The sequence below is a fragment of the Salarias fasciatus genome, chromosome 6 (genome assembly GCF_902148845.1).
Source record: "Salarias fasciatus chromosome 6, fSalaFa1.1, whole genome shotgun sequence".
NCBI classification, from domain to species: Eukaryota; Metazoa; Chordata; class Actinopteri; order Blenniiformes; family Blenniidae; genus Salarias; species Salarias fasciatus.
In genome coordinates this window covers 30,062,417-30,089,651 of record NC_043750.1, presented here as the reverse complement: position 1 = coordinate 30,089,651, position 27,235 = coordinate 30,062,417, and the positions used below count along the sequence as shown (strand labels likewise).

Below are 27,235 nucleotides of genomic sequence, written 5' to 3'. Positions count from 1 at the left end.
CTTTAAGCTTTGGACGTATGTGAAGGATCAGAGGAAATACACACACACACACACACACACACACACACACACACACACACACACACACACACACACACACAGAAACATACAGACTTTAAACAGTGAAGGAGTTTTGCTCTGTGGTGACTGGTGGAGCGGTGGAGAGCATGTCAGCTTCGTATGCCTCAGGGATAACATTCATGTCCTTGGATATTTGGAGATAACCCACACAGGCTCAGGCAGAACATGCAAACTCCACACAGAGAGGTCAAAGCCCAGACTCAAGCCCGAATCAATCCTCAGTGTGCGGCGAGAGCGCTAACCACTGCCCCACTGAACTTTAAGAGTTTGTTTAGATTAGATGCAGCCACATCAGGTTTATCATCTCCCTCAGAAAGAGAAAGTTTCCCATGATGCCGAGCTGCTGAAAGCATGTTAATCCACCTGTAAACAGTCACTATGTTCGATTCCTGAGAGAAACCTGCAAGGCGAACCATCAAAGAAACCACAGCGGCTGTCCTAATCCACCAATCACAGACAGTTAGTGAAGTAATACCACTGCAACAAGTCAGGACAAAGCCACTGCACACACACACACACACACACACACACACACACACACACATACACCCAACAGGGAGTGGTCAGATTAAACCCAGACAAACATGGCAGCTGGTAGAAATCAGAACATCAGCAGGAGTCTGCAACAGAAACACTTTTTAAAACAACAAATGAGAGGCATCATTTACTGTGTTTACTGTAACGGAGCCTGGAGCCACTGAAAACATTACTTTTTAAAACGGCTCCCAAGGTAGAGCCTTTTTGGAAACGCCCCAACTCTTTCTCTGTGCAAATGGGAAAAAAACACAACTTTTCTGAAATGCTACAACCAAAACCGTACAGTCCTTCAACACATGTGCAAGTAGACTGGCGATAACAATAATGACTCTCAGTCCGTCTTCTCCTGGGACTTGACTCTGAGTTGAGACTCACCTAGAGTAACAATCCAACTTTGTCGTCTGTTCATGCGAATGTCCGTGCATTTGCCATTGTTAATGTTTATAGCGTATTGTTTACCCAGTTGTGTGTGTGTGGCTTCATTGCAAAAACAACCATCAGTGCAACTGGAGGCTTGGCATCCTAACTACATCGCTTTCAATGTTTCTGTGTAAACAGACATCATTTCTATGACGTTGCTCTGTAAATGCAAAACTTTTATAACATGAAAATGCAAAAGTGAAATGTGGCAACACATCGTTCCTCACACCATCCACACAGAGAGCTGCATCACCCTGAGCAGTCTGCACTTAATCCTGAGGAAGTGCTGCAGGACCATGCAGAGGACGGACGTTATGTAATAAAGTGCTGCTACAGCACGAATGTCCAACACACACACACACACACACACACACACACACACACACACACACACACACACACACACACACACACTGCCACAAGCAATCAGCAAGGACAATGCCACAGAAGGCCATTCGTCCATTACAGCTTCAGACTTTTTATAGCTGCATTTTGACCAAAAGCACCTGAAGTTCAAGAAGAGTCTCTTACAGGAGCTGAAAAGCAAACACATGTGAAATCATATGCATGCAATATAAGATGAAATATATAAACACATAAGTGAAAAAGGCTAGAAAATAAGGCAGAAACGCGACATAATATGAACAGAATGATGTGTAATTCTCACCTGCAGTTAAACATTCATTCGTGTATTCAATCACTACAATAAATCTGCACTCACTCACAACAAAGCCTTGGCAAGAACAGAAATATCACAGTAATAATAATAATGCACTGGAAATACTGACTTCTTCAGGTGGCCTGTACCGACTCTGTCCAATGTGTCACCTTGTGGGCACACGCAGGCACGGACGCACGCACACACACGTGGGAGAGTGAGGCGAGTTAATCCTCACACCTCAGCCTACTCACAGGTCCGCGGACTATTTATGGAGGCGGAGGAACACATTATGTAAAAACTAAAACAAAAAAAAGGCTGATATTTTGAAATGTATACTTAAATGGTTATTGTGTGTTCTCTCAATGATAACACCCTGATATAAAAGAACATAAAAGATATATTAAGTGCATTTATCATCACAGTATGCAATATCATTTGGTTGTAGCTCCAACTGGTCCATGATGGACGTCCCACTCGTGAAGCTCATTAAAGTTAAAAAAGAAAAGTGAAAATGTTAAAAAGTCAAATGTGACACATGCAAATGAGATGTCATGTTTTAAAGAGTGAGGCACACTTTTTAAAAAGTGACCACAATATTTAAACTGTTGAAAACAGTTTTGTAACAGATTAACAAACTGCAACAGTTGAAAAAGTAACGACATGTTTTAAAAAGGACCGAAATATCTCGTTATTTTGTATCATCATGAAGTGTTTTGTCTCTTTGCTCTAGTATTTTTGCTATTTTACAAACCTGTTTTTCTTTCTCCTGGAAGCAGCTCAATGTTTTCATGTGTAGCAGCGCCATCTGGCGGCCAGAGAAGAACACACACCTTAACTCTGATTAGTTTCTGAAGCACAGGCTTTTTCTTTATGAATTCAGACATTAGATGGGATGTAAGTGCTACCAGTTTTGTCATGCTTGAGGCTCTCAAAAGGGGAATGTCCAAGGCCAAGACTGGGGACATTAATGTCCAGGTCATACTCAGACATAGTTGTACAAACCAGGGTCAAAAATCTGAAATCCAAACTTGAAACTTGAAACCTGCAATGAAACACTTGAAAAGCTGGATCGCAGGATCACAGACGAAAGAGCAACAAGACACACAACTGAAATTCAACATATATTGGAGGTGTCCCTGTGTGTTCTTTACAAAAACAACCAACAGCGTCAGCAGAGCCAGAGTGGGGGCAAGGGGGGCGGTCGCCCCAGGGCCCACAAGGTCAAAGGGCCCCGTTTCATGTGATGTGTTCACATTTACTCGTAAATAAATTATTCTAATAAAATGTGCAGTGTGTGCCAGAAAGTATAAGCATATGATTGTGGGCTCCAATTTGCCAATTCTTACATTACGCCAGCGCTGATTGGCTGTGCGGCATGAACAAGTTTTTTCTTTTGCTCTTGATCTGAACTCTTTGGAGGGAAGTTAAACAGTATGCTAAACACTATGCTAGCCGCTAGCGGTACTACCCAAAACCTAACATCGGAGCCACTGGTGAGTCAGTGAAACCTTCAAAAATATTATCTTTATCAGATTGCTGTGGTCTTAAACACCTGGATATTTGAATGTGCCTTGTGTTGCTCTCAACTACAATTGAACACCGAGTCTATTTTTTTCTAATATACTGTGCGTGAATTCCAAAAGATATAGATAGCTGTGTCTATAGCTATCTGAATAGATTGTGTAATTTTAGACCAGCTGTGTTCATTTTATATTTAAGCTGTATCAAAGATGGTACGGATTTAGCCAGTGAGTTTTCATCTGAGTTTCAGCACCATGGACAGCGGACACTCATGAGATTGACACACCTGTCAGGCTGCATTTGTGTGTGTGTGTGCGTGCTTATGTGTGTTTTTTTTCTTCAGAAGTTTGTGAACTGGTTTGTGACTTTATTCTGCTTTCTGAAGCATATAGGTTTGCTTGGCGCAATAAAAGTGAGCATTAGTGTGTTGTTTGATGGTAGCATGAGGGATTGTTTGAATGGTAAAATTACTATCATAAGGGCCAGTCGAGAATGCTCCGCCCACTGAGACCCATGCTCTGCCTCTGAGTGTCACCTTGTGGTCTGGCAAGTTAACTACAAAGATTTCAGCGTTTCTGCTATATGTAAACATAAGAAGATATCATTTTCAAAATGTTGCCATGTAAATGCGAAAGTCTTCTTAATTGAAAGTGTATGAATGATGTGTTTTCAATTGAAATGTGGTGTGAATGGCACCTCAATCATGAAGGCCAGTAAAGAGAGTGAAGGCAGAGGAATCCTGATGAGTCTTTATTTCCCTGGCTGTGTTGACCTGGGATTGTTTCATTGTGTGACATTGTGCCGCTCACAGTTCAGGTTCACCAGCTGATTAAAACCCTCACAGACTGGTTTGGATCCTAAAGCTTCAGCCTTTAATTGTTTCACTTCATTCCAACACTTCACTCACTGATTCATTCACTCACGAGAAACCCTTGCCAGTGGTTTTCAGTCTTCCTCTTTTAAAACCACGTGTTGAGATACGTGACACACACACACACACACACACATGCACACACACACACACACACACACACACACACACACACACACACACACACACACACACACACACACAAGTTCATTTGTTGTCAAATTGTGTTTCTCTAATAATTCTGTGCCTTCATGTAATTTATTTGCAGTTTAATGTTTGTGTGTGTGTGTGTGTGTGTGTGTGTGTGTGTGTGTGTGTGTGTGTGTGTGTGTGTGTGTGTGTGTGTGTGTGTGTGCGTGCGTGCGTGTGTGTGTGTGTGTGTGTGTGTGTTTTACTCTGTGTTTCTGGTTTTCTCATTCCCAGCCCTCATTCTAATTTATCGCTGAGTTTTAGTTACGGTTCCCTCTTACATCCCTTTGTGGTTTTTTCAATTACATTTTTGTGTCTCCTTTCTCTTTCCTTTTTTCTCTCGCTTCCTATTCGGAAAAAATCACCATAAAGACCCGACAAAGGCAGGAGACGCGGTCTGTGCGCATTCTCGTTGGAGCGCACGAGCACGCGCTTGAAACAAATGATCAAAACTGAAATAATTATTCACCGGATGCATGGTGGTAGTTGTCAAAATAAAAAAAAATTATCATATTTATTTGGAACTGGTTTCGCCTTTTCCAAGAAGAATGTATCTTTTCTTAATTTTTTAAAAGAAGAATACAGAAATAATATGAGGATTAAACTATGGATTATTTTATCAAATTACACATTTTGATTACTGGATTTACCACATGTTGTAGACACAAATTAAAGGACATATTTAAATTGAAAGCACCTTTCTAGTAGAAGAAGTGTTCAGACTTTTTTTTAAATGCAATCGATCCTTCAGCAAAGACAAGAACTTAAAAAAATAAACCCAAAATAAACAAACAAGAAACTGACTACCTTTCCTCATTTTGGTTATTTAAGTTATTTCATTAAAAAAAATAAAATTGCAAGCTTTCCCACGTTGGCTGCTCATCAGTCAAACGTTGGAAGAAATCTTTCCTAAAACATGAATTTGTTGAAGTTTTTAACTTTTTAACCTTGTAATTTTTGAGATGCTCTCAAAGAAATGGCGCATTTTATTGTGGAGCGCACAGCCGGAAGTTGATGACGTCGTCGCCGTGAACGTGACTACGTCACAGGTAACGGGGCAGCTCGGTGCGGCTCACCGGACAGCAGTGACCGGAGCCGCGTCCTCCGCCCGCACGGTGAGCGCTCTCAGCCGGACGGGACATGACAAAGGCTCCGGGCGGCGCTGCAGCGGCCGCGGCCTGAGAGAGCGCGTTCACCCGGGGACAGGCCGCCGCCTGCCCGCCTCCTCCTCTCCGTCTCCGCCTCCATTTTGGATGTCAGTGATGGAGCACATCCGGACTCCCAAGGTAAAGGGAAAAAACACACACGCGCCTCCGACCGGCCTCCTGCGGTCTCCTCCGGCCTCCTGTCGGCCTCTCTCCCCGGGGCTGCTCCCGGGGACCTGTCCCGCTCCTCGGCGCGTCCTTTGCGGGGGAAACAGGTTCTGTCAGCGCGCAGCTTCACCTTACATTCCTCCTAAACGGAAAAAATATCTATATTTTTACCTCCTATGTCAGTACTGAAATAAATCTAATTAAATGCTGTCCAAATCAGCTTTTTTTGAGTGAATGATTTACATAATTAAGACAAAGTGACTTTCTTTGAATACATATACATTTTATTCTGAGTGTGACTTAAGAATATTTAAAGAATTCAAACATTTAACCTCAATATGTTCCCTTTGCTGTATAGTAATCATCACATTGTTATATATTAAAATAACGGGAAGCCACAAAATACTAATCCTTCGAAAAACTTTCCTCCTGGAGGCATGAACGATCTCTTTAAAGAATCAAAACCTGATTTCAGAGGAAAAACACCAGCTTTTGATTGTGTGTTGTTGTTCTGTGGCTGAATTTGACATTTTCATGTCTTCATTTGGAAGAGCTGAAGGAATGTGGAAGCGGTTTGCACAATAACGACAATCCTGTTTCCACATTCTGGCCTCAATGAGTCACTGTCTCTTATAATCAATGTGACCAAATACACGCAACAAATATCTGATGACTGTTTTTTTTCTTAACCATTTCTTCAAGTGAAACACGTCAAAAACTTGCATTGATAATTTATTATTACATTCTGCCAGTCCAGGAAGTCTGTAGTTCTTCGCTGCAGAGCGTCGTGTTTACTGGGTGTGTTTTTGTGTTTCTCAGGTGGAAAACGTCCGTCTGCTGGACCGCTCGGCGGGTCAGAGGAAGTCCAGCGTGGGGACGCTCTACCTGTCCGCCACACACACCATCTTCATCGAGAACAACCCGGAAACGCGCAGAGAGACCTGGGTGAGTCTGCGAGCGCCGCCTCTCATCTTTAACACACACACGATGACTGTAACAAAGACGACGATAATGGAAGTGTGTGTGTACTGTGTGTGTCAGGTGCTGCACAGCATGGTGAGCAGTGTGGAGCGGCCCCCTCCCTCCCCCGCAGGAAGCCAGCTGGTCATTCGCTGTAAAGACTTCAGGGTTTTTCACATCCTCATCCAGCAGGAGAGAGACTGTGTGGACGTCCACGCCTCGCTGGCCAGGCTGTCCCGACCAGGTGTGTGTGTTTGCGTGCGTGCGTGTGTATGTGTGTGTGTGGTTATAAACATTCTGGACATAAACTAATCCATCCTGCCTCCCTCTCAGAGAAGTACAGTGAGCTGTACTGTCTGTCCTTCAACCCCAACGTGAACAAAGAGCAGAGGGAGGAGTCGTGGGCCTTCATCGACCTGGCTGCCGACTACAGGAGGATGGGCCTCCCCAACAACCTGTGGGTCGCCACGGCAGCCAACAGCGAGTACCGGGTCAGTGGGAACGCAGTGGTCAGAGAACATCAGGTGTTCCTCATCGAAGGAAACAAACAATGATCACCAGCCGCCATCTTTTCACACTGCTGTTCAACCTGTCCGTGTGTGTGTGTGTGTGTGTGTGTGTGTGTCCTGCAGGTGTGTGAAACGTACCCCTCAGAGCTTTTTGTCCCGAAGTCGGCCACGCCTGCCATCATCGTGGGAAGTTCAAAGTTCAGGAGCCGAGGAAGATTTCCTGCTCTGTCCTACTTCCACCAGGACACACTGGTCAGTGATGATGATGATGATGATGATGATATGAGGGCGGTGATGATGAAGAAGATCGCGGTGGTGATGGAGCTGTGTGTTCAGGCCGCGGTGTGTCGGTGCAGCCAGCCTCTGTCTGGGTTCAGCGGCCGCTGCCAGGAGGACGAGATGATGCTGCAGGCTGTGATGAAGTCCAACCCCGGAAGTGAATACATCTATGTGGTGGACACCCGGCCCAAGGTGACACACACACACACACACACACACACACACACACACACACACACACACACACACACAGTTTTTTATATAGTAGTTTATAAAATGTGGTGAGAATGTGGTTAAGAAACATTAATGTTTGTGTGTATATGTGCGTGTGTGTGTGTGTGTGTGTGTGTGTAGCTGAATGCGATGGCTAACAAAGCAGCAGGTAAAGGCTATGAGAACGAGGACCACTACACCAACATCAAGCTGCAGTTCATCGGCATCGAGAACATCCACGTGATGAGGAGCAGCCAGCAGAAGATCGTCGACGGTAACTCCTCACTCTGTGTGTGTGTGTGTGTGTGTGTGCGCGCGCGTGTGTGTTTGTGTGCGTACTGATCTCCTACTCTCTTCCCGTGCTTCCTCAGTGGGAGAGCTGCGCTCTCCCTCCATGACGGACTTCCTTTGGGGTCTGGAAAACTCCGGCTGGCTCAAACACATTAAAGCTGTGCTGGACGCCGGAGCGTTCATCGCCAGGGTGCGTTCGCTGCTCGTGTCTCCACAGAAACACTTTTAAAACAACTTTATTGTTGGAAATATCATAAAATTCATTCTGACTTCCCCCTTTCTGTGTGTGTGTGTGTCTGTGTGTGCAGGCAGTGGCTGATGAAGGCGTCAGTGTGTTGGTTCATTGCTCTGATGGATGGGACCGGACCGCGCAGGCCTGTTCTGTGTCCAGCGTTCTGCTGGATCCGTACTACAGAACCATCCGAGGATTCATGGTAGCTGTTTCAAACCTCACACACAGTCTGCTGCCTCCTCCTGCAATCCTGACGGAGCCTCTCCTCCTCCTCCTCCTCCTCCTGTCTTGTAGGTGCTGATAGAGAAAGACTGGGTTTCTTTCGGACACAAGTTCTCCCACAGGTCAGTGACACCGTCTCCATCACTTCCTCTTTGTCAGGAATCAAAACAGACTGATCGACAGCGGCGACTTCCCCTCACGGTTCCCAGGAAGTGACTCCGCCCTCTCTGCGTGTCCCTGCAGGTACGCCCACCTGGACGGAGACCCCAAAGAGGTGTCTCCCGTCATGGACCAGTTCCTGGAGTGTGTGTGGCAGCTGTCGGAGCAGTTCCCCTGTGCCTTCCAGTTCAATGAGCGCTTTCTCATCGCCGTGCACACGCACGTGTACTCCTGCCAGTACGGCACCTTCCTGGGCAACTGCGAGAAGGAGCGGCGGGACTTGAGGTACGAACACACATTAAGAATATAAGGATATACCTTAAAAATGGGTTCATATTTGAATTTTTACAGTTTTAATTTGAAATCTGTGTGTGTGCGTGTGCGTGTGCGTGTGCGTGTGTGTGTGTGTCTCCAGGTTGCGGGAGCTGACTCACTCAGTGTGGCCTCAGCTGTGGAAGGACCGAGCAGAGTTCATGAACCCGCTCTACAAGGCCGAGCTGAGCCAGAGTCAAGGCGTCCTGAGACCCAATACCACCCCCTACTGCTTCAAGTCAGTCACTGCAGCACACACGCACACACGCACGCACACACTCCGAGCTGACCAGTCTGTGGCGTCCTGCAGGATGTGGAAGGGTCTCTACAACCACGTGGAGAAGTCGACGCCCCCTCGCCAGTCGCCCGCTGACTTCCTGTCCGCGGTGAGGGAGGAGTCGCAGCAGCTGGAGGAGGAGCTGACCAATCACCAGGAGGTAGCGCCAGGAGGAACCGCCCACCACCACCACCAGCACCAGCACCACCCGGGCTCCAGACAAGGCATCCAAACACACAGAGACACCGGCACTCACACACACACACTCACACATATACACCCTTTGTTACATCTGGAATCAGACACTTTCCACCTTGATCAATAATGTGCAGATAGTAATTTGACAGTGTGAAGAAAAAAATGGTGTATGATTACAGTTTGTGGTGCAGTGTGTTCAAACCTTTCTAAATGAACCTCTCCAGCATCTCGTCTGTCCTGCAGATCCAGTAGTGAACACAATAAAGGATATTGATAATAATCACTAAAAAAGTTGATATTTAATAAGTTAGTTAACCTGACACTGCATTGATTCACAACTACCACCTAATATTTAAAGGTTTATTACTTTAAATTCACATTCTACACCTTTAAAGGATTAAATACTTGATATTTATGTGTGAGCATTATGGCTTTCAGAGCACAGTCAGCGGCTGTGACTATAACAAAGAGAGAAATATGTGGGAATCGATCGATGTCTTTTGTGCCTCAGATTACAGGTAAATTTGTATGTAATATACTGGGACCACTTTAATTTTTGATGTGTGTGTGCGTTTGTAGAGGATTGCAGCTCTGATCGGGAAGCCAATCACGTGGGAGAAGGTGGAGGTGAAGAGGAGGAGGAGGAGGACTGACCTCCTGTGGCCGAGACACAGCGGGCCGGACCCGCCCACTGCCTGCACTGACCCCACCCCCTCCCCCCCCTCCGTCCACCAGGGACCGCCCGATCACAGGCCTCACACCAAGGAGGACCCCGCCCTCACCCTGCCCATAGGGCAACATGCCCCGCACAAAGGTCACGACCCCGATGACCTCTCGGCCTGCAGCGACCTGGAGTCGGGCGTGGCCGACCTGAGCAGCCGCTCGTCCAGCGGAGACCCGGAGCCGGAGGGGGTCTGAACCCTGTGACCCAGCGAGTTCCACTACGAACCGGTGTGTGACTCCCGTCTGAGGAGAAAGGGAGATTTTTTTAAACCACAATTTTGGATTTTATTTTCTTCTTGTTTTTTTTTTTTTTTTTAATGTTTTAAGAGGACTCACTTCCTATTTGTGCAGTTAAAGTTCATCATGCTCCGCTGAAGTAATTCCACTCTGGCTAGGTGGCAGTAGTGAATCAGTGTAGTGTCCACTTCAGGCCTCTGTGGTGTTTATATTCAGGACTGGAGAGGCTGCGGCGAGCTGCTTCGCTTCCTGACTCCTGGACGCCACATTTAGACGACCGCAGAGACATCGCCTCTTTTTTTTTTTTCCTTCATTAGTTGCATCGTTGCGAAATACATCAGTTAAAAATACTCCATAGTGCAGCTTTTAGAAAGACACCTCACACGGGAAGAGAGATGCTAGTTCCCATGGTTACCACATCACGTCTCCTCTGAAACCACAGATTCACCCCAGTCTTCCTCCATTCTTCAGGAGCAAAATGTGAAAGCGGAGGCTCTCCGCTTCCTGTTAACTTCAGACGCCCCGGCCCTCCTCCATGCTTTCTGTTCTGCACGTTTTAAAGGCGGGTTGTCGCGAATTTCAGACATGAAGTGACACCAGGGAGGAAATGCAATTTTAAATCAAAACATAGCTTTCAGTTTATCTGTATACTTAAACAATGAGGGAGTTATCATAGCAGCCTTGATTAAAGTCCCAAAGTTTGGCTTTGGTGAGATAAAAACAGGAGGCGACGACCTTGGTCCTCTGGTAGTATCAAAATAAAACGTACAGGGAGTCTGTCAGTGTGACCGAGTAACACTGAAAATACTGGAAGCTGTGAAAGCACAAAGAAACAGAAAGGGAACAAAGAATTCAAACAATGTGAACAAATAATATGTTTACAACAACAGTGGTGTTCAAAGTGTGGGGCGGGCCTCCTCTCGGGGCCGCCACAGAGCTTTGGACGGGCTTAAAGTTCAACTGTTGATGTTTTATTGTGACTGAAATGTAGACGAATTAAAAAGATGATATGATGTGAAGCAAGTGTAACAAAAACCCAGCAGATATTTCAAATGAACTAACCTGCTGTTTTAAAGGGAGTTTTGGGGGGCGGCGCTCATCCTTCACACTGTAGTGACCTGTTTACAACAAAAAGAGGAGTTTTCTGTCTTTTTGTCATTTGCTTTTTATTATGATTTTATTTATTTTGGTCCTCAGACTGGAAGAGAAGGTGCAAAGCCTTCAGACTGAACTTGGTTCTCTTATTTCTGTAGTTAAAATCAGTCCCTGAAGTCAACTGGAAGAAGCAGAGTCTTCACTACTCTGCCTCCTTTCTGTGTAGCCTGTAGCGCGCGTTTGTGTATGTGTGTGTGCGTGCGTGTGTGTGTCCTGTGTCCATCGATGTTAATGCTCATGAATAAATGCACAGTTAAAGGGAAAGACTCGTTTTACTCCCATACAGCTGAAGACTGAACCAGCGGATCGATGATGTCTGCTTCCTTTTCAGTTGATTCAGTTTTTTTAATTTATTTTCTACAGACATGCAGATTCATTAAGTGTAGTTGTTGTAGCTGTAAATTATCACCAAATTGATGATATTGGTGCAAAATAGTAAAATAAACAGTGAAATGATAGCATCATTTCCACTCTCTTGATAGACATTTCAGCATATGGACCTTTTTAAGATTTAATTGCCGTAACGTTTTCCATTTACAAATTGATGAAACAAAAAAACTAGAAAAAAAACTTTTATAAAAAGATGACACACAGCATCCAGTGCACTTTTTCAGTTAAATAAAATACTGGCTTTAAAGAACTTTTAAGAAGAGAAAACAAAACAAAGCCAAAAAAACCTGATGACTAAAGGTTCAGTCGCTCCTTGTGTAAGTGTAGACTAGCCTCTGATTGGTCCACATAACTCTATCGGCCAATCAGAATCATCCTCACGGACATCAGGGCTGAGAGCTGCTCAAATCAGCTGGTTACCATGGCGATTCAGACAGCGAGGCAGACAGACCAAGAACAGAGTGGGAAGAATAAGATAGTCTGGCCCTGATTTCCTTTCAGTATCTGCTGTGTTTTATAAAAGCGATCTGACCTCAGAGAGACACGAACACAACAATATTCACAATAACAGCAGGTCATCTAAAGGGAGACAGAAAAAACAACTTTTCCCCTTGGAAAGAAAATCTGGTTTCTAATGGAAAGAAACCTGCAGAAACAGACTCAAAAGTGGAGATTTTTTTTTCTCTTCTTGTTGAGATTAAAGGATAGAGAAAAATGGAAAGACGTCAACAGAACAAGTCATTTTCGCGGCCGGGGGAAGTGGATTGTGGGGAGGGATGGAAACGAAAAGATCGTCATATAAGACAAAGTAACTGGACGATACATATGGCCCTGTTCACATCAGTGTTCTCTTCATGTGCAGGGAAAAAAGTAATAGTGAACAGTACATTTGTATTTATTTTAGATTCACGTCTGGAAAAGTTACAGCAGTTTTCCTGCAAATGAGATGAGTTTGGAAGAGCTCACCCTGACAGAGTTATTGTAATGTGCTGACCAGGCTTCCAAAATGCACTGTCAGATGTCAACATACCAACTTGTTCTGGAGATAACAGCACTCACGTAAACATTCCTGATAATGGCATCAGCTCTCGGTTGGCAGCTGAATACCAAACTGTCCGATTGCAGACCGAATCCAGCCCCTCTTTAGAGGCAGGCCCAGCCCAGAAGAAAGATGTTATGATTGTGACAAGAGAGACTGGGAGGCACCTGGGGGACTGTCCTGTGGCTTCTTCTCTGTAGGGTCCAGAGTGCTGAACATTACCTTTGGCTGTCAGTAAAATAAACACAAATAAACTCAAGTCAGTTTTTATACCAAGTAAAGAACTAGGGGGAGACGGCGGACGGTAAAGTCCCAGACTCCAGCAATTGATGCTGAGACCCTGGTTTTTCTTGGTAACAGGCTAATTTGGAACCGCAGTTTCTCTCAGAAGGACCTGTTTTCATCACCCAGCGACAGAGGAGCTCAAACCAAAAGGTAAGCAGAAAACCTTTTCTAAATTTCTGACTTCGGCCCGTTAGTCGTTTGGGTGGAGATCAGAGGTCCAGAAGAAAAAATATCTGGCAAAACGAACCGGAACTGCACATTACCTGAAAAGAAGAAATCTGAAAACCACTGAAAAAACCACTGAAAACCACGCACTGCAGACAGCACAAGAGGACGCTAGACAGGAGGGGATGGCTTCCAATGAATCAGAACGTGCATCTGTAATGTACATAGCAACGGACTTGGCAGATGCTACAATCATAGGCGAAGATCTAACGGCCTTAGAAAAAGCCATTCAGGAGATGGAAAGAGGTCACCACTCAGCTGAGGATGAGAGGGCACAGAGAGACGCAGTGTTTCTCGGCAACCTTGAGGGAGCTGAGGCACGACCCCTTTCACCCATCAGTGACTCCGATCTCAGCCTTTATAGTGTCATATGTGGAATAAATTACTGGTCTGAGGAGCTGAGAGAGGCTAGCGAGGAAAACGAATGGGGCGACACTGAGGTCCAAGAATTAATTCACATACAGACACCGCACACAAAAACATCAATCAATCTCAAAACTACAACAACCGGAGGAAAGACAAAGGACCGGGAGGAGTCGGAGTTCACCAGAAAACTGGCAGAGACAGAGTTTGAGGGGATGGAACTCGACAGAAGAGAGAGAGACCGGGAAAGAGGAAGAGGAAGATATGAGGTGGCAACAATTAGACCCCGGAATTCGAATGGATCATTGGACGGAAAACTAAATCTGCACAGAAGCCGATATTCACACCCAGACTCTGATTCAGAAGACGAAACAGCCTCCAGAGGAATCTCTTCCCTGATAACAGCAACTTCACAAGGACGAAAACAGACTGCAAGATACTCACCATTTGCAAACCACGACATGCAAATCATCCAAACTGAACTCCCACCGCTAACGGAGGGAGGGGGAGGCTGGATCAGAGCCTTTCTGGAACTGGGGAAAGGTTCAGTCCTCACGATGGGAGATTTCCGGAAATGTGCGGGAGCATCTCTCACAATATCTGAGCTGTCATATTTGGAGAAAAGAGTCGGCACGAATGAAATACCCGATCACGAAGAACTGCAAGCGCACTGTGGGAAGCTATGGAGGTATATTCGACAAATGTTCCCAACAAATATAAATAACAGAGAACTTACAAAGATGAGTCTGAAGCCGGGTGAATCGGGCTCAGAATACATCTTGCGTACAAAAAACAAATGGCAAGAAAAAACAGGGGAGGCTCTGCACGGCTCCATGGAGATAGTGTACCGCAGTGTCGTGGAGTCATCACTTCCCCATAAAGTATCACTTAAACTGAAGGACACCCCGTGTCTAACCAGTATGGATTTCAAGATGTGGAAAGCCCACGTGATCCATTACATTGACCAAGAACACAAGGAGGAAGAGACGAAAAAAAAAGAGATGCAAGAATTACTACTTCAGCTAAATAAACTCAAATTACAGGAAGCCAGACAAAGAATTAATGATAGTAAAAAGGAAAAAAAACAGGCTACTTCAGGAGAGCTGGAGCCGCCAGCCCCGGTGATGTACCCAGATTTGACTCCTATCTATCCGGCCCCACAGGCAGGCCGTGGTCACCGGCCTCTGAGAGGGGGAGGAATGTACAGGAATCAAGGACGGAGATATTAGCCACCTCTGTGCCAGACACTCAGACCCAGATGGACGGATGGCTGTTTAATCTGCAGGTCAAAAGACAACTGGGTCCATAACTGTCCTTTTTTCCTTTCTTTTTTTCTTTTTTTTTTGTTTTTTTTACCAACCTTATGTTGCTAAAAAGCAGGTTAAAGAGATTACTGACTGACTGCAAACACTAAACAAAGTCATGTAAAGTCTGTCTTCACAGGTTCAGAAAGTCCCCCAGGACCCGGACGAGATCCAGCTACAAGATCCAGCTCACAAGGCCACACAAGTGGCCGAGGTGAATGACTATAGTGTGTAAACCTGACATGACGATCACAGACCGGTGGCACAAGACTCAGTGTGCCCTCACTAGAACTCAACGACTGACCGACATCAGACAGCACCTGAAAGACCTGGACATTGACCGTGAGGACGATGACGGACATGCCTCAGAGGAGGGATGATAAGCCGTTCTGCAGGCTGGGTTGCGGTATCCAATCAGGCCTGATCACCCTGTTGGTTATCACAATCCTGGCTGTCGTGCCCATTTTGTGTTGGGAGGCCCAGACACGTGATAACTCTGTCCAAGAATGCCAAACAAAAAGATTGTGTGCTTGAAGCAACACATAAGTAAGTGAGAGCCATGTCTACGATGTCTTATCAAAACAGAATGGCACTGGATTCTGCTTTGGCTGAAAAAGGTGGCACCTGCAGAACATTGTATAGAGTCTGCTGCAAATTTACCCCAAACAACATGGCTCCTGATAAGTTTCTCACAAAGGCCTTCAAAGGTCTGTGCACAGTGTCAGAGGAATTGGCTGAACACTGTGGAATTGATAATTGTAACAGGGCAGAAAAACTTGAGGAAGTGGAAATCATATGTTATAGCATTGTTTGTGCCGCTCATTGTATTCATAGCGGTGCTGACACACTGGGTGCCGCTGTATCCCTTGTATCAGAGCACTCACCGTTAGGTGCATTGATTTGGCCCTCAAGTAATCTCTTTAACATTTAACCCACTGGTGTCTGCCTCTGAGCCCGGAGGTTCTGATGCTGAAGAAGGTGATGATGTGGACCGGGACCAGAAGAATCCATGACCTGATGAAGATCACTCCCTACCCCTCCCCATTTGATTGAAACACTTGCGCTGCTAATGCTAACACATATCCATATATATTCTCGCTGAACACACATATGTACTCTGGAATTCAGACAACTGTTTTTATGATAATGATATTTCAAATTAAATCTGAGATTAAGTGTCAATAACGTCCTAAAATTCCTCACTGTCAGCTGGAAATGCTAGATGGACTGATTTGCTTTTGATTTATATACTGATTCATTTGTATTGTATAGCAGATTGACTTACACATGCACACTGCAATGAAGAATGCTTGCTGTTTTTGTTTTTATTGTTTTGCATTTCCAGATTGACATGCAAACTGCAATGAAGAACGCTTGCTGTTTTTGTTTTCATTTTTGTACATATACTGATTGACATGCAAAATGCAATGAAGAACGCTTGCTGCTTTTAATAGCATTAAATACCACTACATGCTTACACATAGTCGCACATGCTTTGGGATTGGTGAAGGATCCTGTCTGAGATCGGAATGTACCGAGTGGGGGCGGTACTACGTCATTGAGGATTGATGGCAGGCTATTTTACCTACCTTTGCACAAACACACACACACACACACACACACACACACACACACACACACACACACACACACATACACAATTTTAGATTGTTAATATAAAATCATATCAAAGGGGGGCCTGAAATATGTGGAATATTATTACCACTATTGTCATGATGAGTTAAGGAGACAGCCATAATCAACCCTATATAGAGTTTATTGTAACATGCTTACCATGACTGGAAAATGTGCTGTTGAATGTCATCAAAATGTTCCAGAGATAACAACACTCACACATTAATGTCTCAAACATCCCTGATATTGGCATCAGCTCTCGGTTGGCAGCTGAATACAAAATTGTCCCATTGCGAATCAAGTCCAACCCATCTGTCGGGGCAGGCCCAGCCCAGAAGAAAAATGTAATAAAATGATTGTTACACATGACTTTGGGATCCTTTCAGGGAGATCCCCCCAGGGGACTGTCCTGTGGGTTCTTCTTTGTTGGATCGAACATTACTTTTGGCTATATCAGTGAAATAAACAGTAATAATCTCAAGTCAGTTGTTTGGCCTTTTTCATAAAAGCACAGAATTAAAGGCCTGGGAGGAGATGGTGGATAGCAAAGGCCCATGCTCTAACGTGTTGATCTTAAGTCTGAATCTAAACATTCCACAAGAGACTTGTGTGTTTATAAGTGACTGAAAAACAAACGAAAACTGTACTCCTTGAAAAACAGTAATAAAAACGAAACTAAATAAACAATATACATAAAATGTGGAATTATAACGCCAACGTATTTTCCAGAAGTGTAGTCAAGACTCTTCAACTTAAGACCAAGTGAAGACCAAGACATGGAGGGGCCAAGACCAAGTCAAGACTAGAACGAAAGCATCCCAAGACCTGGAAACTGTGGTCTCCTCACGGGTATAGTTTTCCAAAACTCGTGATTTATATCTACGAAACGCAAAGAACTACTAAAACTGATCAATGCTGCCCGGCCCAATATGGCGAAAGCGTCAAGTATCACTCCGGTCGAGCGTAGTGATGTCACACGCTGCGTCGCCTACAGCAGAACGTCATCAGCGCGACACGTGCGGCCGACGGTCTTTCTTCCCGGTGTGTAAGCTGTTAGCTGCTAGCTCGGTGTCGGTACGTTTCAAGTTTAATCTCCGGACTCTGGAAAAGACCTTCATCCGCATCAAAAAGCTCGTAGAAACATGGCAGCCGCCGGGACGCAGAGCAGGAAGAGGATCCTGAAGGAGGAGGACATGACCAAGGTGGAGTTCGAGACCAGCGAGGAGGTGGACGTCACCCCCACGTTCGACACCATGGGCTTGCGGGAAGACCTGCTCCGCGGCATCTATGCTTACGGTAGGCCGGGGATCCGCGCGGCCTGCGGACGGAGGGAGAGCGCTCGCTATGAGAGCTAAAGCCAGCGTTGCTTTTTGTGAACTAGCTATTTCAACCAATATCTGTGTTGTTTTCTTGGTTATATCGCGTGACTCTAGATCGGTTTTACCGCTTTTTTTCTTTAAAACTAGTTATACTTAGCCATTAGCTAACGCGCCCGCCAGGGGCTGCGCAGTTTGTTTTTCTTCCTCTCGGATAATATTAGATCCTTAGCTTTGGAGTAAACAATTTATTTCTGTTAGGTACGTGATCAAATCACGCCAATGAGTTTTCTTAATGATGATTTCAAAACGAACATGAAATACTGTACACTTAAATCCCATGTGTTTATTGATACATTTCTTGAAAGACAGTTCAACACGTGTACACACTGAGAAATGCTACAGAATCAGAGTGATCTTTGTCATTGTTAAAAACAACGAAATTATAAGTGTCGTCTGTGAAAATTCTACATTATGCCTTTATGAACAGGGAGAAAATTTAAGAATAGTGCATTGTCTGAGAAACACTCTTATAAAACAACACTGATATACAATAAGCCAGTTATTGCATTTTTTTTTATTTCAGTCATAATGATCTATTCAGTCTGAGCTTGGCCTTAGGGGAAAAAAGATGCTTCTAAAACTGCTATTCCTGGACTTTTGGTTCTGTAACGTTTGTCTTGAGGGTAGCAGTAAGGGAGATGACCAGGGTGGAATCGGAGAAAATGAGCTACATCCTCCTGAGCAAATGCAAGCCCTAAAGTTCTTCAGTTCTTTAGTGTTAATATCAGAGCGTCTGACACTAACTTCAGTTATGATGTGGTGGATTGTAAGAAAGACGAGAGGACAGAGAGCCTAAAACAACTCTCAGACAGCAAAACTTGAGATTTAGAGCCCTGAAGACAAACAGAGCTCTTTCAACATCAGGAGTCTGACAGTTAAGAATCAGTCTTTGTGCGGCAAAACCAACGTTTTTCTAATGTGTGTGTGTGGTCTCCTCATACTTTGCTTTGCAGGTTTCGAGAAGCCGTCAGCCATCCAGCAGAGAGCCATCAAGCAGATCATCAAAGGACGGGATGTCATCGCTCAGTGAGTGTCGATTCATGTCAGTCATATCGATCCCTGACCACTCAACCCCACCACCAACCAACCACTGCTCTCTGATGTGTTCAGGTCTCAGTCTGGAACTGGAAAAACGGCCACTTTCTGTGTGTCGGTGCTGCAGTGTCTGGACATCCAGGTCAGCATTTAGCTCATCTCATTTTCCAGACACCCTTATGTGTCTGGCTGTTTCCTCTGACGTGTTTCCTGTGTGCAGGTGAGGGAGACTCAGGCTCTGATCCTCGCTCCCACCAGAGAGCTGGCTGGTCAGATACAGAAGGTAACCTCGTCCTCCTTGCAGCCTGCCAGCCATTCGTTGGCGAGCTGTATTATAATTGGCTCTCCCTCTCTGTGCTCCATTCAGGTGCTGCTGGCTTTGGGAGACTACATGAACGTTCAGTGTCATGCCTGCATCGGGGGGACAAACGTGGGCGAGGACATCCGGAAGCTGGACTACGGCCAGCACGTGGTGTCTGGCACGCCGGGACGAGTGTTCGGTGAGTTCACTGATAGTCATGCAGCCGATGTAAACTAGAGCTGAATGATTTATTGTGTTCTGATTGAAATCCAAGCATTGAATGATTATGATCATGATTTATCCTTTTGTGTATTACTATTGTATATCTTCAGTTGTAATAAAGAGACTTTAAATAATGTCCATGCATGTTTTTCAGCAATAAACACGTTAGAAGCAGTTCTTTCCTTTTTTTTTTTTTTTATTCGTCCTTACATCAGAGTAAATAGCATTAAATGTTTTGATGGTATGATGTAATTTTAAATCTGTTATTGTGCATGGACAAGATTGCATTGAAGCTTGATTTGAAGAAATATTGCAAATTGAATCAAAATCACGATAATCTGCCAGAAAAATTGCAGTTGTTTCTTTTCCTGAAATCGTTCAATCCTTTTGTAAACATGTCAATGATGTTTTCGAGCTTGAAGTGTCATGATGTAAACATGTTGATTGCGCTGATGTCACAACGTTCTAAACACTCCAATCATGTAATTGTGGCGATGTCATCGCTGGCTGACGGGCGGATTGTTTTTCTACAGATATGATTCGCCGTCGGAGTCTGAGGACGAGGGCCATCAAGATGCTGGTGCTGGACGAAGCTGACGAGATGCTGAACAAAGGTGAGGCTGAGCTGTGCCGCCGCCGCCACACGCTCGTTAAACGTCCCATGATCGGCTCCGTGAAGCGTCTTCTGACCACTGTTTGAACCTCCCGCTCAGGTTTCAAGGAGCAGATCTACGACGTGTACCGCTACCTGCCGCCCGCCACCCAGGTGGTCCTGATCAGCGCCACGCTGCCGCACGAGATCCTGGAGATGACCAACAAGTTCATGACCGACCCGATCCGCATCCTGGTCAAACGGTGAGAGGGGAGGCCTTCAGGGCCATCGGGAGAAGCCAGCTCCGTTTGCATCCGTCCTAACGTGCCTGTGTGTCACCGCCAGTGATGAGTTGACTCTGGAGGGGATAAAGCAGTTCTTCGTGGCGGTGGAGAGAGAGGAGTGGAAGTTCGACACTCTGTGCGACCTGTACGACACTCTGACCATCACACAGGCCGTCATCTTCTGCAACACCAAGAGGAAGGTCAGTGAGCGGAAGAGGAATTGCTTCTGCATGCGTTGAATTTAATACAATTTAAAATCTGCCTTTTCATTCTGAAATATACTGTGTTTTGCAAAACGGATCTATTGCTGTTGTTTTAGATTAAAACATTTTGTCAGTCTTAACGTTTCTTTAGTAAAGTATTAATTTGTTTTGTGACTCAGGTGGACTGGCTGACGGAGAAGATGAGGGAGGCGAACTTCACGGTGTCGTCGATGCATGGTGACATGCCGCAGAAGGAGAGAGAGTCCATCATGAAGGAGTTCAGATCAGGGGCCAGGTAAGAAGCTCTCAGCCTTGTAAACCTGCAGCAGAAGCACTGAGAAAATGAACTAGAAACCTCTTCAGAGTCTGGTCTTCCCAGTAGAGACTGTGTTGAAGTCTTGACTCTGTGTTTCAGCCGTGTGTTGATCTCCACTGATGTGTGGGCTCGAGGTTTGGACGTCCCCCAGGTTTCCCTCATCATCAACTACGACCTGCCCAACAACAGAGAGCTGTACATCCACAGGTAAACCACTCTCACAGGGACAAAGACATTAACCTCAGGCTGTGTCTGAGCACCATCTGACCTCACCCGTGACCTCCGACCTCTTCCAGGATTGGTCGGTCTGGACGTTACGGCCGTAAAGGTGTGGCCATCAACTTTGTGAAGAATGACGACATCCGGATCCTGCGCGACATCGAGCAGTACTACTCCACACAGATCGACGAGATGCCCATGAACGGTGCGGCCAGTCACAGTGCCACATCCCTCACTCTCTGGTTACCATAGCAACCTGCTGGGATTTACAGAATTTCCCTCTGGATTGAGTGTTTTTATTCTAATCTATTGCCTTGTGTTTTCTCTCTCCACAGTGGCCGATCTGATCTGAGTGGCGTCACGTTGGAGCCCCGCCCCTTCACTTACTGTTATTTTGATTTTTTTTTTAAAAAGAATACTTTTAATGTTTTTTTCTCATTTGAACGTCGAGTTGACAGCAAGTGTCAGCATTCTGGTTTGTTTTTTTGTAAATAAACTTGTTTTGGATCCCAGTCTGTCTGGTTTTTTTGAAGCGCCCCCTGCTGGATCATCGCGCTGCAGGTCAGGCCACAGTGAAAGCTGTTGAACAGGTTCTACCTCAAGAGGATTCAAACCAATAACCCTTCACATTCAGCACTGATTAAAATAAAACAAATTAAAAGTGAGAGCTCAGCCCGAACAGGTATGTCAACCTCCCTCGCCCTGCAGCTTATGCAGGTATGTCTGAGAATGGTTCTCTTTAGAGCTCTTTACTAGATGGATTTCCTGAATGCGAGTGTGTGTGTCTGTTTTGCCCTACAGGATATACTGTAAACATTCAGGATGGACGGAAGGAACTTCCCTTTTGCCTTTTCATCATTTTATTTACGTCAGATCTTGTTACAGAAATGTTGGAGCAGAAGGAAACACGATAAAACAGTTTGACCGTGAAAAGCGGGACGATTGTCATCATCATCATCATCATCATCATCATCACCCTCATCACAGCAGCAGTTCCACCACCATGGGGGGGGGGGGGGGTTGGGGGGGGGGCAGCAGAGGCTCGAGGCAATGGTAACCACTGACAGGGGGAATGAGGGGACGTTTCTGCTGCAGCTCCGCCTCAAAGTCAAGATCACAGTCATCTTACAAACCAATGTTTTCCATCCTGTTGCTTTCGTACGATCCACTGTAACACAGCTCTGCTGCAGAAAAATATCCCTTTGAATCTCATTGGTTCATATACTTCAGAGAAATACTGTAAAAATTCTTTCTATATTCTGAAAAGCAACCTTGTACTTCTTGTGTGACTGAATCAAACAGATTCAACCTGAGAATAAACAGTTTGAGATGTCAAACTGTTGGCGAATCACTCGTTTCATAGGTTTGACCTGAGGATCAAAACTTCATTTTTCTCACTAGTACATTTAAAACTATAGGAGATTTTAAGTTTTTTTTCTTCAGCTGTAACCGAATCTGTAAAAAACAAGTTATCACAGACTATGAGTGCAGCTATCTGGGAAAACACGATGTGTAAAAATCTGCTGATCGGCCAAACACGTTACAGAAGCTGAATCGGCTCTGAAAGCAGCTTAAGATCATCAATAAACCTCAAAATGAACGACACGTCATGAAATGCTGGTTTGGTCACTCACAAATAAAAGTAGTGGATGAAACTGAAGCACCGCCATGTTCAGGTCTTCAACGGAGTCAAATTTGTATTTGTGTGACGAGTTTCATGTATAAACGTTTCATTTCCATATTCGTCATGAAATTGTGGAGTAGAATAAGATCGGTGATTTGTGCAAGTAATAAAAGTTTATGTAAGCAATAAGATCTGTGTATGTTACTCACAATATGTTCTCCCACGCACACACACACACACACACACTCACACACACACACACACACACACACTACAATAATCGTCTCAAACTGAACACAGACCTGCTGCTGATACATGACTCAGCTTTTTTCCCCCACAGGCCACGCCTCCTCACCTAAAGTGGGCGGGGTCTCTGAAATGATCTCGTGGGGGAAAAATTGAGTCACAGTTCCTGCTCATGACATCATCGCCTGTCACAGCCAATCAGAACAGACGTCTCCTGTGAGGTGTGAGCTGATGGGAGAGGGTGTGTCTCAGTGTCAGTGATTGGTCAGTTCGACAGAATGAACGCCACCTCTGTGGTCAGACAGAACTGACCAGCCAATCAGAGGAGGACGAGAGGAAGGAGCAGGGCATGATGGGAGGTGGGGATGGGGATGGGGCCGCCTACAGGCTGCGGCGGATGAACCAGATCTCGTTCCTGCGGCGCGGCACACTGGGATTCTCGTACACGGCGACTATGTACTGATCCCGCCGCAGGTCTTCACCCACACCGAGAATCTCCCACAGCAGACTGATCTGACGGCCAACCGTCTCCTCCGTGGTCGTCCCTAAGAAGACCCTGATGGACAGTCAGAGAGCAGCAGGTCAGCACAACAACAACAACAACAAAGAGGGGGAGCATGTGACAACCGCTGAGGTCGAAGGTCAGAGGGATGATAACCACGCTGACAGACAAACAAGTCAGCAAGGCCATTTCTCAGAAGATAAATAGCTGACAAAATCTCATTTAGGCACTAAGAGAATCCACAGAAACCGCCACATAAACACAGGGAAACTCCTGGAAACCACTGTCTCTGAATAATTCACTCAACTAGTCTATCAACGCAAATCCTGATATTTAAAAAGAAAAAAAGTTGAACACACACTTCCTTTGGAACAATGCGTGAAATCTAACGGTGTTGAGAAGGACGGCCTCACCTGGAGACCACTCTGAGCGGCTCCCTGTAGACGATGCTGATTTCGGGGTCGGAGGACTGCGGGGGGTTGCTCTGGAGCTCGGCGGGCAGGAAGAACGCCGTCTCCACGTCCTTCTCAAACGTGACCCCGTCCGCCATCATGTGGACGTTACTGATCACAGGCACCGTCATCCCCAGGTATCTACCTGTAGGCAACAACAACACATCAGCACGCAAGTATGTGACAACAGCACATCAGCGTAAAGGTGGGAGTGGTCAGTAACTCTGACCTGCGGAGTTCTCTTTACAGATGTAGCGCATCAGTTTCATGAAGCCCATCGAGATACTCTGCTCATATAGGTCTTCCCCTCTGGTCACGCAGGCCCAGTAGCCTGCTGGGTACACCCGCTCCTCATACTGCACCTCCCCCATCTGCAGGGGCGATGCACACATCAGTCAGCTGCACCACAGACACACAAACACACACAAAGACACACATCCCACAAACCTTCTCGTGGCTGGAGATGGTGGCAAAAGGAAGAGGCTCTCTTTGCTGGCGGTTGCGAGTCATTTCTTGGATTGGGCCGGTCATTTCTATAGCAGAGAGAGAGAGAGAATTGGTTGGTTTTGGCTCCGCCCCTTACCAGGATCCAGATGCCTGGTGTACCGGCCCCGCCTCCTCACCTGTAGGAACTGAGACCTGGTGAGTGCTGGCGACGGCCTGCCAGTGTGCCAGCAGGCGGCCTGAGTCGTCCTCATCCATTGGCTCGGGGTTGTCGGTGATGTCATCGTCCAGCTGCTCATCGTCCAATCCGTCGAGGTCTTCCAGGGAGATCAGAGCCATGACTGGAGAAACCTTTGATCTGATGATTTATGGTTCTGCAGGAAAGATACGACAGGTTGGAGGCGGAGCTCTTGCTTGCTATCTGATCAATCACAACCACAGCATTATTAATCAGGGTCAGTTTGAGGAAGTGTAAAAGTTATTTTGACTGTGATAAAAACTAATACCTAACCAGAACAAAGTAGGCTCTTATTTTCATTATTTACACAAATCCATCATCATCGCAGAGTCCACAAGCACAATCCATGCATTGACTGAATGGATTTCCATGTACTTTGTATGGATGTACATATATGAGGAAATCAGACTGAACTCATCTGCATGAAGAGAGTATGAAGGGGCAAGGAAGACACAATGAGGACGTAATGAAGGGGTCATGAGGTATAATATCAGGATGCGAAGAAGATCTCATCAGGAAAAAAATGGTGATAACATGAGGGTGTAATAAAGATAGAATTAGGACATATTGCGAATACAAAGTTGAAATAAGCATTTAATGACGATAAAACAAGGGTGTAATGGGGATGTAACGACCATGACAGCAATTCTTGCTGCTAGTAACACAGCAGATGTTGAAACGGGACTCATAAAAGGTCTGACACGCCTTTATGATTGGTTTTCAACATCTATAAGCATCAAGGGAGAGAAAGTCGGTCGCCAAGTCGTCCTGAAAGCCCGGCTCCGCTGGCCAGCTGCTGCGTTCAGGTGGCTGAAGAGTGCGGTGGAAAACTTAAACTCGTCATTCGTTCACATGAGAGCAGCGTTGACAGCACTGCTCTGTCAATTCCGGGGAGATTTTCGTGGTGGGGGGAAAAAAAAAAATTATCACTCCCCGTCGGGGAATCGAACCCCGGTCTCCCGCGTGACAGGCGGGGATACTCACCACTATACTAACGAGGAGATGATACCAGCCTTGGTAACTATGACGTCATCTCGACTCAAAATAGGCTTATTTTTTGCCCACATATATATCATACTGTGGTTGAGTAATAAAATATGGTTTATAGTAGCTGAAAAGCTTCAAACGAGGCACTAAAATGAAGATGTACGCATGTTCCAGCTGATCAGTCACTGAGATCGCAGCGTCCTCTCTGACCCTCCACAGCGCTCCAACCCCGCGGTAATCTGATTACATCGGGACAGACCAGGGTCTGAAGCCGTGCCAGAAATCGGGTCAGACCCGGGTCGGAAACCGTGTCAAGCCCATTGCAAAAGTAGGTCACTGCGGGTCCGACGGGTTCTTCCGGGCCTCTGATCCGCTTCGAACCGGTTCTGTTCGGATCCAATCACCCGCTGCAGCCTACAGCTCGCCGCCCCGGCCCCCACTGGACCAGACCAGAGGCAAAAAGCCCCCAGAACCGGACCGAAGCGCACCGGGCTTCTGTAAACACGGCGGAGGAAGCACGGCTAGCACGGAGCAGAAGCTAGTTAGCGCGATTAACTAGGTTAACGCGGTTAGCACGTTCCGCGGTCACTGGCACGGCTGCGGCTGGAAGCTGTAGGCTGCAGCGCCACGCCATTAGGTTGGACTTACCGGGTTCTGGTGGCACCCGTCCGCAGGTGGGTCCAAACAAGAACAGCAAAAACAAAAACAAACAGAGCCTTGTGCGCTTCTCCTTCACTTCCGCTCCACAGCTTCGCTCGCGGCTTTTCAGAGTAAGAGCTGTTTCCGCGTCATGTACACAAACTGTAAGAAATTGTTGGTCCTCCCCTCTCTCCTCTCAGCGGGACAGTTCCTGCAGGCCGCTCCCTCCGGGGGGCGGCAGGGGGCGCTGCAGGCTCAGTTGAGCACGCTCAGGGGAGCACGTGCACAGGTGGTCCAGCGGTGGACGAACCAGTACCGTGAAAACTGAGGAGTGGACCAGGGAAAAAAGGAAAACACTCACACATCCCGTGTTGCTATTTTCAGGCATCTGTTGTTATTTTATTTTTACCTTTACTCGCCACACCTCGGTTCTAGACTCAATTCAATTTTATTTACTGTAAAAAGAAAGCCATTTTACTGATAAGCAAAAAAAAAAAAAAAAAACCTCAGAACAATACCAGCTTCAAGACAGCGGAAAAAGAAAACCTCTTCAACAGGATTCAATCTGTAGAATCAGAGGTGGAGACTTTCTGCCGTTCTGGTTGGAGGTCAGATGGGGGGTGAAGGAGAGAGAGAAGGGGAAAGAGAGAATATAGGCAGAACAATCTGTACTTTACCTTTACATTCTCCAAACTCCAATAAACTCATAAGTGTGAAGTCAAATAATTCATGTGACACTGAGAGGAGCAGTACCTCATGGGTTGAAGTGTTTGTTTGATATCCCAACCTAGATGTTATTGAATATTTACCAAGCAGGTAATGAAAGAGTCTCAGATTTTCTTTAGAATATAAATAACTTTATCACTATTATCAACACATACTGTATCTTCAGTGCACTGGAGTCAGATACCAGTTCAGTTCAATCTCCAGGTTGCAGGTTTGATCTTCTCT

The 27,235-nt window shown here is 45.7% G+C and overlaps 3 protein-coding genes and 1 non-coding gene across 6 annotated transcripts in view; 2 read left to right on the top strand and 2 right to left on the bottom strand.

The window, feature by feature from the left end:
- The first annotated feature begins 5,318 nt into the window (after nt 1-5,318).
- LOC115390676 (myotubularin-related protein 7-like) lies at nt 5,319-10,258 on the top strand. 2 transcript variants are annotated; one of them, XM_030094613.1, is made up of 14 exons: nt 5,319-5,566; nt 6,413-6,538; nt 6,635-6,797; nt 6,887-7,044; nt 7,186-7,314; nt 7,399-7,533; nt 7,696-7,828; nt 7,926-8,035; nt 8,154-8,279; nt 8,372-8,421; nt 8,543-8,743; nt 8,874-9,008; nt 9,081-9,207; nt 9,825-10,258. In XM_030094613.1, the coding sequence occupies exons 1-14, from the start codon at nt 5,534-5,536 to the stop codon at nt 10,161-10,163; spliced, it is 1,965 nt and encodes a 654-aa protein (XP_029950473.1). In that variant the 5' UTR covers nt 5,319-5,533; the 3' UTR covers nt 10,164-10,258. The 2 variants fall into 2 exon arrangements, with proteins under 2 accessions (XP_029950473.1, XP_029950474.1); XM_030094614.1 differs by having other exon boundaries at nt 9,081-9,271; nt 9,825-10,038.
- Nucleotides 10,259-17,628: 7,370 nt separating this feature from the next.
- LOC115390373 (eukaryotic initiation factor 4A-III) overlaps nt 17,629-27,235 on the top strand; it is an 11,834-nt gene continuing 2,227 nt past the window's right edge. The window contains exons 1-12 of one of the 2 annotated variants that reach the window (XM_030094219.1): nt 17,629-17,897; nt 18,934-19,006; nt 19,091-19,157; nt 19,236-19,298; nt 19,383-19,515; nt 20,072-20,152; nt 20,252-20,393; nt 20,476-20,614; nt 20,797-20,912; nt 21,033-21,140; nt 21,230-21,357; nt 21,488-21,559. In XM_030094219.1, coding sequence (XP_029950079.1) covers nt 17,744-17,897; nt 18,934-19,006; nt 19,091-19,157; nt 19,236-19,298; nt 19,383-19,515; nt 20,072-20,152; nt 20,252-20,393; nt 20,476-20,614; nt 20,797-20,912; nt 21,033-21,140; nt 21,230-21,357; nt 21,488-21,504 — 1,221 coding nt within the window. In that variant the 5' untranslated portion in view covers nt 17,629-17,743 and the 3' untranslated portion in view covers nt 21,505-21,559. Of the gene's footprint in view, nt 17,898-18,933; nt 19,007-19,090; nt 19,158-19,235; nt 19,299-19,382; nt 19,516-20,071; nt 20,153-20,251; nt 20,394-20,475; nt 20,615-20,796; nt 20,913-21,032; nt 21,141-21,229; nt 21,358-21,487; nt 21,560-27,235 lie in introns of those variants that run through there. The other variant, XM_030094218.1, reaches the window with a different exon arrangement.
- On the bottom strand, nt 22,001-26,425 carry LOC115390374 (heme-binding protein 1-like). The gene is made up of 6 exons (XM_030094220.1): nt 26,294-26,425; nt 24,600-24,794; nt 24,424-24,509; nt 24,206-24,347; nt 23,938-24,121; nt 22,001-23,578 (listed from the first exon to the last, which is right to left on the bottom strand). Exons 2-6 carry the CDS (start codon nt 24,757-24,759, stop codon nt 23,404-23,406), a joined length of 747 nt encoding a protein of 248 aa, XP_029950080.1. The 5' UTR covers nt 24,760-24,794; nt 26,294-26,425; the 3' UTR covers nt 22,001-23,403.
- trnad-guc (transfer RNA aspartic acid (anticodon GUC)) lies at nt 25,588-25,659 on the bottom strand. Its single transcript has one exon. It is a non-coding gene; the product is annotated as a tRNA-Asp (tRNA).

What these genes read in the sequence shown, in the direction of transcription:
- LOC115390676 (XM_030094613.1), top strand. Translation starts at nt 5,534, where the DNA reads ATGTCAGTGATGGAGCACATCCGGACTCCCAAG. An exon ending in TGGTGGACACCCGGCCCAAG is followed by an intron (nt 7,534 to 7,695) that starts GTGACACACACA and finishes GTGTGTGTGTAG; the next exon opens with CTGAATGCGATGGCTAACAA. An exon ending in CCAGCAGAAGATCGTCGACG is followed by an intron (nt 7,829 to 7,925) that starts GTAACTCCTCAC and finishes GTGCTTCCTCAG; the next exon opens with TGGGAGAGCTGCGCTCTCCC.
- LOC115390374 (XM_030094220.1), bottom strand. Translation starts at nt 24,759, where the DNA reads ATGGCTCTGATCTCCCTGGAAGACCTCGACGGATTGGACGATGAGCAG. An exon ending in CTGTAAAGAGAACTCCGCAG is followed by an intron (nt 24,122 to 24,205) that starts GTCAGAGTTACT and finishes TGTTGCCTACAG; the next exon opens with GTAGATACCTGGGGATGACG. An exon ending in CCGCTCAGAGTGGTCTCCAG is followed by an intron (nt 23,579 to 23,937) that starts GTGAGGCCGTCC and finishes ACTGTCCATCAG; the next exon opens with GGTCTTCTTAGGGACGACCA.